Source organism: Oncorhynchus gorbuscha, linkage group LG15 (assembly GCF_021184085.1).
Source record: "Oncorhynchus gorbuscha isolate QuinsamMale2020 ecotype Even-year linkage group LG15, OgorEven_v1.0, whole genome shotgun sequence".
Classification (NCBI taxonomy): domain Eukaryota; kingdom Metazoa; phylum Chordata; class Actinopteri; order Salmoniformes; family Salmonidae; genus Oncorhynchus; species Oncorhynchus gorbuscha.
The window spans coordinates 40,332,004-40,348,588 of NC_060187.1; the positions used below are offsets into that span (position 1 = coordinate 40,332,004).

At 41.3% G+C, this 16,585-nt stretch overlaps 1 protein-coding gene across 7 annotated transcripts in view; it reads left to right on the top strand.

The window, feature by feature from the left end:
* LOC123997113 (protein strawberry notch homolog 2-like) overlaps positions 1 to 16,585 on the top strand; it is a 119,805-nt gene that overhangs the window by 57,228 nt on the left and 45,992 nt on the right. Inside the window, exon 1 of one of the 7 annotated variants that reach the window (XM_046301178.1) lies at positions 12,891 to 13,230. The exons of the other annotated variants lie outside the window; for them this stretch is intronic. Coding sequence (XP_046157134.1) covers positions 13,168 to 13,230 — 63 coding nt within the window. The 5' untranslated portion in view covers positions 12,891 to 13,167. Of the gene's footprint in view, positions 1 to 12,890; positions 13,231 to 16,585 lie in introns of those variants that run through there. 7 annotated transcript variants of the gene reach the window in all.

Here is a 16,585-nt window from a genome sequence, read left to right on the forward strand (position 1 = left end):
GCAGATACAACTTTTGATTAAACAAATGTAGTGCTTGTGGAAGGCATATTCAGTCTTGGTATAATTACACAAGCTCTGAATTCATTATGTATTTCTGACTGTTCTGACTGTTTTCTATGCAGTTTATTTGACCTTTTAATTGTACAGCAAAGCTTATTTAGAGAACATTTTTTTTAAATCAAGAAATGTTTTGGATCGCCCATAAATGTGAAAAATGTTAGATATGACTTTTAGGCCATATTGCCCAACCCTAGGCTGAATGGAGGCAAGTCATTGCAGCAATGTTACAAAATCTAGTGGAAAGCCTTCCCAGAAGAATGGAGGCTGTTATAGCAGCAAGGGGGGACCAACTCCTTATTAATGCCCATGATTTTAAAATGAGATGTTCTACGAGCAACTATATATATGTATATATCTCCACATATTTTTGGTAGTGTACATACAGTACACACATACACTACCGGACTCTCACACTCTGACAAACACCTCACCCTTCAATCCTAACCTCAATAATGCATAACAAGAAACACCAGGGTAAGACTATTGCCCTGGCATCATATGACATAACCGTACCTCCAAAATGTCTGTTTTGCTTTGGAGACACATGAATGAGGCTCAATGAGCCTGTCCCTGGATTTCAATTTGATAACGGTATGATATTCAAGATGGGGGTTTTAGGAAAACAAAAATAGCAGCCTGCCTTTGCCATATAAGAACAATTTTACTTCATGTATATTCCTTGTGGTATTTCATGTGACTCGTGGGATTTCCCTAGTAGGTCTCCATGTTGCTTTGTTCTTGTTGAAGTGCCAGGGGACAAGCAGTGTCACTGGGACCAACATTAACGATGTCTCGCTGGCCCAGGGCCAGTAAAACCATGCTGGGACGGTAACTTTTCAGCACATTTTTGCATTCCAGTTAAACGTTTACCTGCTCTGTCAGTCTACCATTGAAGACTACACATGGAAAAGTCATTTTTCATATACACAATATGATTGTCAGTTCATTCAAGCTCCACCACTCTACCACGAGTCACAACTTCTTGAGCACTCCATCAGTACGAGTTGATGCCTTCACACAGCACATTTTAAGCTGTCAATAGTAAAAAGAAGCTCCCATCAATCTACTTGCTGAGGTTATTTATTTTAGTGCGTTAGGGGGGGAAATGTACAAATTAAACCTTCAATAGTGAACGTACTAGCAACATGCTGGCTACTGTTTAAAGCTGGCAAAAAGCTACAAAAAGACACCTATCAGTCATCCTGGCTAGCCTAATATAGCCAGGTCTATCTCATTTGGAACGCTGTTGTTTTGAAGAGCCAATGTCCTATTTTGGATGTCAAAAATGTTCTAAAAATGATGTACTTTAGATACAAAAATGAATGTGATAAAAAAAGTTTTCTAAATGATAGCATAATTTATATTGCTAAATTATATTACATAGCTTTTTGATACTTAATAATAAAATGTTTCACATTAATAGTTGAATATAGAGAAAGCATGCCAACCTATAGGCCCTGCATGACCCCAATGCGTTTAAAAAATACACCACGTCCGGGCCAGTAGATGACTGTAATCCTTGACATTTAGACTCACCCTCCTAGACTACGTTGTTACGTTTGAGCTCAATGTTTAACGGTTTCAAAAAAATCCTTCACCTCTGAACAGACCCAGTAGCTTCCTGGCTTGTAAAAAGCAGTGGAGCTGTCTGAGTGCTGGTTGTTCAGTCTGACCACACTGCATCCATGTGTGTGTGTGAAAAATGGGCTTCAGCACAAGGCAGGCGGAGAAAATGTAAGTCACGGGGTCATGAGTAATCCTGAAACACTCAACCATGAGCACCATCTCTCTCTGCCCCTTCCCCCACTCCCTCCATGCCACTCACTCCTTTCAATATGACAGCATGGTAACACTAGGCCTATGTATAGTGTGTGGAGGATGTATGTCGTAATTGTGCTCCTGATAAACTGAGTGACACAATTATATTATGCTTCAACCGGCTGGTAGAGTACTGTATGCTAGCGCTGAAGTTACGCAGGTCCAACTGTTACTCAATAAATTATATTTTATGAATGTCCCCTCCGAGTGAAATCCAATCGGAGGTGCAGCCTTTAATAGACACGGCATCCGATAGGGCTAGTTTGTCGTTTCTCTGGTGTAGAGCTCAATCAGGATATCCTTATTGTTTAGAAATGCACTGCTGTGCACTAAATGTTCATCTGGGGAATGGAGATGAACCATATTTTAAGTCTCTGAGAAATATTACTCTACCATGTAATCTATGAATGATCATTGAGTGCATCACTGATTTATTCATTAGGCCTATCTATCCATATGAAGGCTATACTGTGAACTCTGGACTCAAGAACCTGACCCTGGTTATCATGGAGAATGGAGACATTTCCATTGTGCTCTTGAATGTAATTATTGTTGGTCTCCTTACATCAGCTGCCCTGAGTGCTTTCTGATTAAAAATGGCTGGTAAGGAGGCCCCTTCTGGTTCTCGGAATATTCATATTCATGAAATCACAAGTGAAATATAGTGAAACACTGCTTAGCCTTTTGTTAATCACCCTGTCGTCTCAGATTAAGAAATAATGCTCCAAATACGGCGAAAACTATACAAGCGTTTGTAAGTTTATTGATATACTAGTAAAACATTATGTACACCTAGCTGCAGGTAACTTGGTCACAAATCAGAAAATAAATCAAATGAATCGTTTTACCTTTGCGTTTCGGATGTTTTTACTCACGAGACTCCCAGATTGACAAAAAATGTTCCTTTTGTTCCATAAAGATATTTTTTATATCCAAATACCTCAGTTAGTTTGATGCGTTATGCCTAGAAATCCCCCGGAAATAGCGGTCACGACAACGCAGACAAAAATTCCAAATTATATACATAATATCGACAAACATGGTGAACGTTTTTTATAATCAATCCTCAAGGTGTTTTTCAAATATCTATTCAATAATATATCAACCGGGACAGTTGGCTTTTCACTAGGACCGGGAGAAAAAATGGCTACCTCTCTGTTTAGCGCAAAAATCACACTGAGAGCCAACAACTGACCACTTACGCAATGTGGACGTTTACGCTCATTCTTCAAAATAATGGCCTGAAACTACGTCTAAAGGCTGTAGACACCTTAGGGAAGCCACAGAAAAAAAGGAATCTGGTTGATATCCCTTTCAGTGGGCAATAGGGATGCATAGAAAGACGGGGGTTTCAAAATAAGAGTCACTTCCTGATTGGATTTTTCTCAGGATTTCGCCTGCAATATCAGTTCTGTTATACTCAGACAATATTTTTTACAGTTTTGGAAATTTAAGAGTTTTCTATTCTAAGCTGTCAATTATATGCATTTTCTAGCATCTGGTCCTGAGAAATAGGCAGTTTACTTTGGGAACGTTATTTTCCCAAAAATAAAAATAGTGCCCCCTAGCTTCAAGAGGTTATTAACCAGTTATGCATTAAGGGGCGCTATTAAAATTTTTGGATGAAAAATGTTCTCGTTTTAAACAAGATATTTTGTCGCGAAAAAGATGCTTGACTATGCATATAATTGACAGCTTTGGAAAGAAAACACTCTGACGTTTCCAAAACTGCAAAGAATATTGTCTGTGAGTGCCACAGAACTAATGCTACAGGCGAAACCAAGATGAAATTTCATACAGGAAGGGCGCCAGATTTTGAATGCGCTGTGTTCCAATGTCTCCTTATATGGCTGTGAATGCGCCAGGAATGAGCCTACACTTTCTGTCGTTTCCCCAAGGTGTCTGCAGCATTGTGACGTATTTGTAGGCAAATCTTTGGAAGATTGACCTTAAGAGACTACATCTACCAGGTGGCCGCTTGGGGTCCTCCGTTGCAATTATTGCGTAATCTCCAGCTGCGTGTTTTTTGTTTGCTTCGAGGAGAAACACAGCTGCCACGAATGATTTATCATCGAATAGATATGTGAAAAAAACACCTTGAGGATTGATTCTAAACAACGTTTGCCATGTTTCTGTCGATATTATGGAGTTAATTTGGTAAAAAGTTCGGCGTTGTAGAGACTGCATTTTTCATTTTTTTCCTTTTTTTCTTAGCCAAACGTGATGAACAAAACGGAGCGATTTCTCCTACACAAGTAATCTTTTTGGAAAAACTGAACATTTGCTATCTAATTGAGTCTCCTCATTGAAAACATCCGAAGTTCTTGAAAGGTAAATTATTTTATTTGAATGCTTTTCTTATTTTTGTGAAAATGTGGCCTGCTGAATGCTAGGCTTAATGCTATGCTAGCAATCAATACTCTTACACATGCTTGTGTAGCTATGGTTGAAAAGCATATTTTGAAAATCTGAGATGACAATGTTGTTAACAAAAGGCTAAGCTTGTGAGCCAATATATTTATTTAATTTCATTTGCGATTTTCATGAATAGAAAAGGTTGCGTTATGCTAATGCGTTATAGTTGAATTATTTTTCTGTCGATTTCTCAGCCAAGCAGGATGAACAAACGTGACGTTTTTCACCTAAAAAAATATTATTTTTTGGAAAAAAGGAACATTTGCTATCTAACTGGGAGTCTCCTGAGTGAAAGCATCTGAAGTTCTTCAAAGGTAAATTATTTAATTGGGTTGCTTTTCTTATTTTTGTGAAAATGTTGCCTGCTGCCAGCACAGCCTAGCATAGCAATATATAATAATAAATAATAATATAATAATAATATATGCCATTTAGCAGATGCTTTTATCCAAAGCGACTTACAGTCATGTGTGCATACATTCTACGTATGGGTGGTCCCGGGGATCGAACCCACTATCCTGGCGTTACAAGCGCCATGCTCTACCAACTGAGCTACAGAAGGACCACAATGCTTGTCTAGCGTTGGCTGTAACGCATATTTTGAAAATCTGAGATGACAGTGTTGTTAACAAAAGGCTAAGCTTGTGTTTGAATATATTTATTTAATTTCATTTGCGATTTTCATGAATAGGAAACGTTGCGTTATGGTAATGTGCTTGAGGCTATGATTACGCTCCCGGATACGGGATTGCTCGTCGCTAGAGGTTAACTAGGCAAGTCAGTAAAGAACACATTCTTATTTTCAATGACTGCCTAGGAACGGTGGGTTAACTTCTTTGTTCAGGGGCAGAACAACATATTTTTACCTTGTCAGCTCGGTGATTCAATCTGGCAACCTTACAGTTAACTAGTCCAACGGTCTAACACCTGCTTTACATTGCACTCCACGAGGAGCCTGCCTGTTACGCGAATGCAGTAAGAAGCCAAGGGAAGTTGCTAGCTAGCATTAAAATGATCCTATAAAAAATCAATCAATAAAAATCACTCGCAAACGTGGTTGATATTACTATTTATCTAGCGTGTCCTGCGTTGCGTGTAATCGATACTGTGCGCATTCGCGAAAAAGGACTCATTGCCCCAACGTGTACCCAACCATAAACATCAATGCCTTTCTTAAAATCAATACACAAGTATATATTTTTAAACCTGCATATTTAGTTAATATTGCCTGCTAACATTAATTTCTTTTAACAAGGTAAATTGCATCACTTCTCTTGCAACAGTCAGGGTATATGCAGCAGTTTGGGCCGCCTGGCTCGTTGCGAACTGTTTGAAGACGATTTCTTCCTAACAAAGACAGCCAAATCCGCCAAACGGGGTTGATTTAACAAAAGCGCATTTGCGAAAAAAGCACAATCGTTGCACGACTGTACCTAACCATAAACATCAATGCCTTTCTTAAAATCAATACACAGAAGTATATATTTTTAAACCTGCATATTTAGCTAAAAGAAATTCAGGTTAGCAGGCAATATTAACCAGGTGAAATTGTCACTTCTCTTGCGTTCATTGCACGCAGAGTCAGGGTATATGCAACAGTTTGGGCCGCCTGGCTCATTGCGAACTAATTTGCCAGAATTTTACGTAATTATGACAACATTGAAGGTTGTGCAATATAACATCAATATTTAGACTTATTGATGCCATCCATTAGATAAAATAAGGAACAGTTCCGTATTTCACTGAAAGAATAAACGTTTTGTTTTCTAAATTTTTCCGGATTCGACCATATTACTGACCAAAAACTCGTATTTCTGTGTGTTATAATTAAGTCTAGGATTTGATAGAGCAGTCTGACTGAGTGGTGGTAGGCAGCAGCATGCTCGTAAGCATTCATTCAAACAGCACTTTCATGCGTTTTGCCAGCAGCTCTTCGCAATGCTTCAAGCGTTGCGCTGTTCATGACTTCAAGCCTATCAACTCCCGATATTAGGCTGGTGTAACCGATGTGAAATTGCTAGCTAGTTAGCGGGGTGCGCGCTAATAGTGTTTCAAACATCACTCAATCTGAGACTTGGAGTAGTTGTTACCTTTGCTCTGCAAGGGCCGCGGCTTTTGTGGAGTGATGGGTAACGATGCTTCGAGGGTGGCTGATGTCGTTGTGTTCCTGGTTCCAGCCCAGGTACGGGCGAGGAGAGGGACGGAAGCTATACTGTTACACTGACAATACTAAAGTGCCTATAAGAACATCCGATAGTCAAAGGTATATGAAATACAAATGGTATGGAGAGAAATAGTCCTATAAATACACTACTCAAAAAAATAAAGGGAACACTTATATTATGTTATTTAACTCCAAGTCAATCACACTTCTGTGAAATCAAACTGTCCACTTCGGAAGCAACACTGATTGACAATAAATTTCACATGCTGTTGTGCAAATGGAATAGACAACAGGTGGAAATGATGGGCAATTAGCAAGGCACCCCCAATAAAGGAGTAGTTCTTCAGGTGGTGACCACAGACCACTTCTCAGTTCCTATGCTTCCTGGCTGATGTTTTGGTCACTTTTGAATGTTGGCGGTGCTTTCACTCTAGTGGTAGCATGAGACAGAGTCTACAACCCACACAAGTGGCTCAGGTAGTGCAGCTCATCCAGGATGGCACATCAATGCGAGCTGTGGCAAGAAGGTTTGCTGTGTCTGTCAGCGTAGTGTCCAGAGCATGGAGGCTCTACCATGAGACAGGGCAGTACAACAGGAGACGTGGAGGAGGCCGTAGGAGGGCAACAACCCAGCAGCAGGACCGCTACCTCCGCCTTTGTGCAAGGAGGAGCAGGAGGAGCACTGCCAGAGCCCTGCAAAATGACCTCCAGCAGGCCACAAATGTGCATGTGTCTGCTCAAACGCTCAGAAATAGACTCCATGAGGGTGGTATGAGGGCCCGTGCTTAGAGCCCAACACCCTGCAGGACGTTTGGCATTTGCCAGAGAACACCTAGATTGGCAAATTCGCCACTGGCGCCCTGTGCTCTTCACAGATGAAAGCAGGTTCGCACTGAGCACATGTGACAGTCGTGACAGAGTCTGGAGACGCCGTGGAGAACGTTCTGCTGCCTGCAACATGACCGGTTTGGCGGTGGGTCAGTCATGGTGTGGGGTGGCATTTCTTTGGGGGGCCGCACAGCCCTCCATGTGCTCGCCAGAGGTAGCCTGACTGTCATTAGGTACATGAGATGAGATCCTCAGATCCCTTGTGAGACCATATGCTAGTGCGGTTGGCCCTGGGTTCCTCTTAATGCAAAACAATGCTAGACCTCATGTGGCTGGAGTGTGTCAGCAGTTCCTGCAAGAGGAAGGCATTGATGCTATGGACTGGCCCGCCCGTTCCCCAGACCTGAATCCAATTGAGCACACCTGGGACATCAAATCAAATCAAATCAAATTGTATTTGTCACATACACATGGTTAGCAGATGTTAATGCGAGTGTAGCGAAATGCTTGTGCTTCTAGTTCCGACAATGCAGTGATAACCAACAAGTAATCTAACTAACAATTCCAAAACTACTGTCTTATACACAGTGTAAGGGGATAAGGAACATGTACATAAGGATATATGAATGAGTGATGGTACAGAGCAGCATACAGTAGATGGTATCGAGTACAGTATATACATATGAGATGAGTGTATAGACAAAGTAAACAAAGTGGCATAGTTAAAGTGGCTAGTGATACATGTGTTACATAAGGATGCAGTCGATGATGTAGAGTACAGTATATACATATGCATATGAGATGAATAATGTAGGGTAAGTAACATTATATAAGGTAGCATTGTTTAAAGTGGCTAGTGATATATTTACATCATTTCCCATCAATTCCCATTATTAAAATGGCTGGAGTTGGGTCAGTGTCAATGACAGTGTGTTGGCAGCAGCCACTCAGTGTTAGTGGTGGCTGTTTAACAGTCTGATGGCCTTGAGATAGAAGCTGTTTTTCAGTCTCTCGGTCCCAGCTTTGATGCACCTGTACTGACCTCGCCTTCTGGATGATAGCGGGGTGAACAGGCAGTGGTTCGGGTGGTTGATGTCCTTGATGATCTTTATGGCCTTCCTGTAACAACGGGTGGTGTAGGTGTCCTGGAGGGCAGGTAGTTTGCCCCCGGTGATGCGTTGTGCAGTCCTCACTACCCTCTGGAGAGCCTTACGGTTGAGGGCGGAGCAGTTGCCGTACCAGGCGGTGATACAGCCCGCCAGGATGCTCTCGATTGTGCATCTGTAGAAGTTTGTGAGTGCTTTTGGTGACAAGCCGAATTTCTTCAGCCTCCTGAGGTTGAATAGGCGCTGCTGCGCCTTCTTCACGACGCTGTCAGTGTGAGTGGACCAATTCAGTTTGTCTGTGATGTGTATGCCGAGGAACTTAAAACTAGCTACCCTCTCCACTACTGTTCCATCGATGTGGATAGGGGTGTTCCCTCTGCTGTTTCCTGAAGTCCACAATCATCTCCTTAGTTTTGTTGACGTTGGGTGTGAGGTTATTTTCCTGACACCACACTCCGAGGGCCCTCACCTCCTCCCTGTAGGCCGTCTCGTCGTTGTTGGTAATCAAGCCTACCACTGTTGTGTCGTCCGCAAACTTGATGATTGAGTTGGAGGCGTGCGTGGCCACGCAGTCGTGGGTGAACAGGGAGTACAGGAGAGGGCTCAGAACGCACCCTTGTGGGGCCCCCGTGTTGAGGATCAGCGGGGAGGAGATGTTGTTGCCTACCCTCACCACCTGGGGGCGGCCCGTCAGGAAGTCCAGTACCCAGTTGCACAGGGCGGGTCGAGACCCAGGGTCTCGAGCTTGATGACGAGCTTGGAGGGTACTATGGTGTTGAATGCCGAGCTGTAGTCGATGAACAGCATTCTCACATAGGTATTCCTCTTGTCCAGGTGGGTTAGGGCAGTGTGCAGTGTGGTTGAGATTGCATCGTCTGTGGACCTATTTGGGCGGTAAGCAAATTGAAGTGGGTCTAGGGTGTCAGGTAGGGTGGAGGTGATATGGTCCTTGACTAGTCTCTCAAAGCACTTCATGATGATGGAAGTGAGTGCTACGGGGCGGTAGTCGTTTAGCTCAGTTACCTTAGCTTTCTTGGGAACAGGAACAATGGTGGCCCTCTTGAAGCATGTGGGAACAGCAGACTGGTATAGGGATTGATTGAATATGTCCGTAAACACACCGGCCAGCTGGTCTGCGCATGCTCTGAGGGCGCGGCTGGGGATGCCGTCTGGGCCTGCAGCCTTGCGAGGGTTAACACGGTTAAATGTCTTACTCACCTCGGCTGCAGTGAAGGAGAGACCGCATGTTTCCGTGTCTTGCTCCATCCACCAATGCCACGTTGCACCACAGACTGTCCAGGAGTTGGCGGATGCTTTAGTCCAGGTCTGGGAGGAGATCCCTCAGGAGACCATCCGCCACCTCATCAGGAGCATGCCCAGGCGTTGTAGGGAGGTCATACAGGCACGTGGAGGCCAGACACACTACTGAGCCTCATTTTGACTTGTTTTAAGGACATTACATCAAAGTTGGATCAGCCTGTAGTGTGGTTTTCCACTTTAATTTTGAGTGTGACTCCAAATCCAGACCTCCATGGGTTGATACATTTGATTTCCATTGATAATTTCTATGTGATTTTGTTGTCAGCACATTCAACTATGTAAAGAAAAAAGTATTTAATAAGATTTCATTCATTCAGACCTAGGATGTGTTATTTTAGTGTTCCCTTTATTTTTTTGAGTAGTGTACCATGTTATCTGCAATGTAAAACACACCTGGGAATATTGATGTTAAATGGAACCACCAGCTTTCAAATGTTCTCATGTTCTGAGCAAGGAACTTAAACGTTAGCTTTTTTACATGGCACATATTGCACTTTTACTTCTCCAACACTTTGTTTTTGCATTATTTAAACCAAATTGAACATGTTTCATTATTTATTTGAGGCTAAATTGATTTTATTGATGTATTATATTTAGTTAAAATAAGTGTTCATTCAGTATTGTTGTAATTGTTATTATTACAAATACATTTTAAAAATCGGCTGAATAATCGGAATTGGCTTTTTTTTGGTCCTCCAACAAAATCGTTTAAAATATAAATAATAATTTAAAAAAATAAAAAGTAATCGGTCGACCTCTACAGTACTCAGGATGAGTGTTGCAGTCAATTGGGGAGGTATGTTGGCAGTCAATTGACCTTTAAACATTTCCGGTCAAATGGGGCTGCACTTAGTAGGTGAGGATGTGTAAGGAGCGGTGGAGAGTTTGTGGCGCTCTGTGTGTTCATGCTCGCCTGCATGCGTGTTTACCTGAAATCAGAATGCATGTAAACCCATGGTTAGCATTCTTGCTAGAGAGAGTACTTTCTGTGGCATGATGCTAGCATGTTGTCACCGATTTTAGAGAACGGGTCAGACGGCTTGTGGCCTGGGTCACGAGCTCTGAGGTCTGAACTCTCCGCACAGACCATCTGATTTGCTGTATGTCATGATTCAGGGAAAATAAGAAAAATACTGCCCTGCTTAGTGCTTACTGGAAGAAGAATAGTAGGGAAGCACTTTTACGAACCATGCATCTCTCCTCTAAGCCACAGTCTAGAGTGACGAGTGAACAGAGCTCTACGTCCACGGCTATACACATTCAGCACTCAATGCTTTAAAACACACACACACACACATTGCACATACTCTTTGCTACTTCCTGCGTGTCCCACACCTCTGTATAGGTGCATATGTCAGGTTATCTTCTGTTATGTCACAGTGGTGTGTTTGAGCTGGCCCGTTCTGCCTCCCCACCTGCTCATATCCTCCAACGAGAGACCATATAAGAGGCTTTAATAAAGGCATGTTCAACTCCGTAGTAAATCTCTCTTAAGCACTGGACTGCAAAGGAATGGCTCAATAAGAGATTTTGGATAATGTCTGTTGACTTAACAATGTCAGGTTCTGTACCAAGAGAAAGGTGCCATGTGTTCTGTTTCATTGTAACTGAATCAAGCTCAATGACTTGTTTTATTGTCCCAGCTTGTTTTGTTGCAGTAGAATGCCTTGGAGATGTAATAGTTAATAGTTAAATTATGAGATATAGGTCTTATTCCGAGCTTGTTTTGCAAAGTCAGTTTCATTTCTCTTCTAACACGTGTCACAAATTGCCTGTTGGATGGCCTACTTTACCAGGCAGTAAACAAACAAAGGTTTGCTACAGGCAGTCCTCCCAGTTGAGGCAAACAACTAACTTTGCAATTTGTGGGAAATGTTGCTTTTAATGTTTCACACTCTTATGGATTTAGTTCTGTCTCATCAACAGAGATTGAGCATGTAATTTTCAACAACAGCAGCCCACCCTGCCACAGTGTTTGTATTGTCTGGGCTGTGACACAGTGGGGAGAGATGATACTGAATGCTTGAAAGATGCAGCTCATCAGTGACACATCCTTGCCAATGTCCCAATAGCCTCAGAGTGACCTTTACAGACCAGAGGATTCCCACAATCTCACTCATGACACCAAAGGGTGCACTCAGTCTGCCCCCCCCCCGTAGACCAGCCCAGTGGAGGTGGGCAACAAGTTGCCACAGCAGACCTGATGACCCATCTGTTCCTGTTAGCAGGGGGCAGTGGCCATGCACTGTCCCTCTACCAGGAAGGAGGATGTGATTTGTTTTGCATGAATCACGATTTATTTTTATATATATAAAATAAATGCATTTTGTACCTTTCTTTTTAGTATTAGCCTTACAAAATATATATATCAGTAGCATTTCCCCCAGATGTTTTGACAATCATATCACAGCCTTGTTTCCCGTAAGCAGAGATGGAGTGCGTCATATGTCTAAATCATTGTAATCTCTTCATGTATTTTATTTTTTTAGGTATACCTAGCATTTATCTGTTTGTCTGTATTACATATACACCTAAGACTTTTGAAGTAGTAACTATCAGATACACTCACTCATTGTCAGTCTTTGGATTGTCTCTGTGGATAGAACAGTTAAAGATTGAGACATCAAATCCTTCCCCGTATTTATGAATCATGTAGCTAGATGTCTCTGTCAGTGTGTCCGGTGCTTTGACAGCTAGAAATGACAATTTCATATACTGTAGCTCAATTCTGATAAGTGACTACCCATTCCATTAGCTCTTTAATTAGTTTGACATCTCAGCAAAACTCAATCATTAAAAGTCCAGATAATTTTCACTTCTAGCAGCAGCACAGCCTTGCAACAGAGCCTAATCTGTCCGGCAGACAAAAGTCAGTGTCTGAAAATAAACCTGCTAGCCAGCCAACCTCTAAATATAATAATCATTAAATACTGATCCGAGACATTGAACATGACCGTATGCAATGGCATGAGAGCCGCTAGCAAGGACCCATTTGCGCAGGACTGTTTAAACTACAAATGCGGTTGAGTTACACCATGTACAGTAAAATGGGCTTGACTGCCAGTAACTCTAGTCACTTACCAACAGAAGCATCATTTCCTGAAAGCTCCTCCCCTCCTCCCCCTGTTCCCCTCCCCCTCCCCTCTGCTCTCTCCCCAGCACCTTAGAGCATTGAGGAAATAGACCACAATCAATATGTCTAAACCTCTATGTAAATACCTGTCAATCCAGCCATAGTAGAAAGTGTATGTTTTTATGGTATTGTTTTCTTCCCAGAGCCTACCTGTAGTGTGTGTTGTCCGTTTCTGTGTGTTCTGGAAGGAACTGGTAGGGCCGTCTGCTCTTGGGAAACATTCCAGATGTGAGGTGTTTCCACTGCTCCAGCACATGGAAGGATCTGTCGTAAGGGAAAGGTGAATTAGGAGAGTGGTATTTCACCCCAGAGGTTTTGGACTCATGTCTTCTATCCTGCCGTTTTGGACTAAACTCTATTCACAGTTGGGACGACCACTTCCCAAGGTACTGCTGTTATTTATGTTGAAGTGTGTAAAACAAGGAGCTTGGTGTCTGGGGTTAACACAAATGTGTATTTATGTTAGCTGACTGTTTTAATTTGATTGTTTCTTTTCTTAATGTTTGAGACACTGATTGTCGTGTATAGGTGATTGAGAATATGTAGGTTAGGTGTTATCTAGTGCATTTTACCAATGCTGTTTTCAGTGTGGTTATAATTTCTTTTATTGAATGGGTTATTAAAAAGGATGCTTCATACTCCTTACACCTCCTTGATCAAATAGAAATCTTTGGTACACCTATGACTCAACTATTTTCTGCCTAGCTTGCATCATGGCCTCATCTGACCTCATCTGAATTTTGTCTAAAAACCTAATCTTCATTTTTGCAATTTGTTTAAACTTTTTTTTAAATTTAATTTTAATTTTTTACCTGTATTGAAAACAGTAACTCCCTTCAATGTGCTCTGAAAATGTCATGACTCTAGGACCAAGAAGAGAGAAGCTATTTTGAATATGAGGTTTAATAATTGTGTATTTGTTCATGTGAATATGTGGCAGTTTTTATTTTTTTCCGTAAATATTTTCTGTTTTAGAGATGTGGTTTTCATCGGACGCTGACGATTTGCTAAAGGTGTTCAGGGCTCAACAGTGCACACAATTAACTTGGGTTATGCGTCTAAATAGGAGCACCAATGCGCCTAGAAAAAGTTATGATTCTGTCTTTAATATCTCAAGTATATTTAATTGTGCTCCTAAATTTCTTTGTGCGCCAACATTTTTCAACTTAGGCGCACACGTGCATGTTGTTAAATAAAAGATGCAGCGTAGGGCCCTGGTGTTGCCATTTCAGAAATGTATATGCACTGCTCTTATCAATAAGCAATTGCTGAAATATGTTCTGGTGCTCATTCGCTTCTTCACATGTTACTCCTAGACCATTGGAGGGCTTTATATTCAGTATGTAATTTTCAATAAAACGTCATACGTTCGATTTGGCTGCTGGGGGGCAAGGAGGCCCCTAGCTCCGCTAAAACCATTAACATCTACGTGCCGTTTTCAAGGGATTGTTAAACAAATGTTATAACTATTTGGTTTTAATGTCATCACCTATTGAGCATAGTCAGAACTACACATTTCTGGTTAGTCCATGTGAAACAATTGCGCACATTTGGCTCTATCATCAGTTATACAACTAGTAACTGCATGCTTTTCTTGATCTGTAAACACCAATGATCATGTCATTTGAGATATGTGATGGTACCTATCCATTTGGCATGTAGCTAGCTAAACAAACATAATTTTGCTTACTTCATCAGAGATTAGGCATTTGGAAAGAGCTTGACAACGGCAAGACCTCGTCCTGGTGAAGTTGACCGTTAGACTTCAGTTGACTTCAGTTGAAGTTCACCGTTAGACTGCTCGCAAATCATGATGTACTGTTTTTTATTTGATTTTGTTTATTTTGTGATGTGGCAGCAGCTTTTAAAAACAACACAAAAAAACATTTAATCTTTACTTAACTAGGCAAGTCAGTTAAGAACAAATTCTTATTTACTATGATGGCCTACCAATTTGTAAGTCGCTCTGGATAAGAGCGTCTGCTAAATGACTTAAATGTAAATGTAAATGTAGGAACAGTGGGTTAACTGTCTTGTTCAGCGGCATAACGACATATTTTTACTCTTGTCAGATCGGGGATTCGATCTAGCAACCTTTAGGTTACTGGCCCAACACTAACCACTAGGCTAGCTGCTGTCCCCAAACTATTTGAGACCTAGTTTATCCTCTGAAAGTTTGCTTGTTAACTAGCCATATTGACATGATCTGTTATTAGCTTGCTAGCCAATTTGACATGGTCCATCAATCAATGTAGCCTATATCATGTCTGTCAGCAGCAATCATAACTAAACACTCTTAAAAACAATGTTGGAAAGGGGATCACGTTCGCTAACTTCGCTAAGTAGGCCTACATTGGTTGGAGAAAAAACTTACCACTGTTTAGCCAACTGTACAAAGTTTCTACCGGTAGCTTTCAAAGTAAACATTTTATGCAGAGCCCACAAAAGTTGGAAAATTTACCTAAACCACTCATCCTTGTTAGGTGTAGTTCACTTTCATTTTATATCACTCAAATAACTCTGGTAGGGCTGAATGTGTGCAATTGTTTTACATGCAATAATCAGACATTTGTAGGTCTGACTATGCTCTTCAAGAGGTGATAATATTTGGGGCTGTCCCCGCCCCCCAAAAAATCTTTGTCGACCGAGTCGTCTGTTTTCGACCAATGGATTGATCGGAAATGTTTAACCTCTAGCGTCGAGCAATCCCGTATCCGGGAGCGTAAAATCATAGCCTCAAGCTCATTACCATAACGCAACATTTCCTACTGATGAAAATCGCAAATGAAATAAATATATTGAAACACAAGCTTAGCCTTTTGTTAACAACACTGTCATCTCAGATTTTCAAAATATGCTTTAACCAAAGCTACACAAGCATTTGTGTAAGAGTATTGATAGCCTAGCATAGCATTAAGCCTAGCATTCGGCAGGCAACGTTTTCACAAAAACAAGAAAAGCATTCAAATAAAAATAATTTACCTTTGAAGAACTTTGGATGTTTTCAATGATGAGACTCTCAGTTAGATAGCAAATGTTCATTTTTTCCAAAAAGATTATTTGTGTAAGAGAAATAGCTCCATTTTGTTCATCACGTTTGGCTAAGAAAAAAAAACTAAATGCAGTCACTTACAACGCCAAACTTTTTTCCAAATTAGCTCCATAATATCGACAGAAACATGGCAAACGTTGATAGGAATCAATCCTCAAGGTGTTTTTCACATATCTATTCGATAATCTATCAGTGGTGGCAGCTGGCTTCTCATCAGAAGAGTACTGAAAAATATTGCAGCCGGAGATTACGCAATAATTGTGACCGAGGACACCAAGCGACCACCTGGTAAATGTTGTCTCTTTTGGTCAAGCTTCCAATGATATGCCTACAAATACATCACAATGCTGCAGACACCTTGGGGAAAACATGGAAAAGGTAAGCTGACTCCTAGCTCCTTCACAGCCATATAAGGAGTCATTGCCATGAGGCGGTTTTTTAAAATGTGGCACTTCCTGATTGTATTTTTATCTGGGGTTTTTCTGTAACATCAGTTCTGTGGCACTCAGACAATATCTTTGCAGTTTTGGAAACGTCAGTGTTTTCTTTCCAAAGCTGTCAATTATATGCATAGTCGAGCATCTTTTCGTGACAAAATAGCTTGTTTAAAACGGGAACGTTTTTCATCCAAAAAGTAAAAGAGCGCCCCCTATATCGAAGAAGTTAAAGCGTATTTATTAGAAACACCC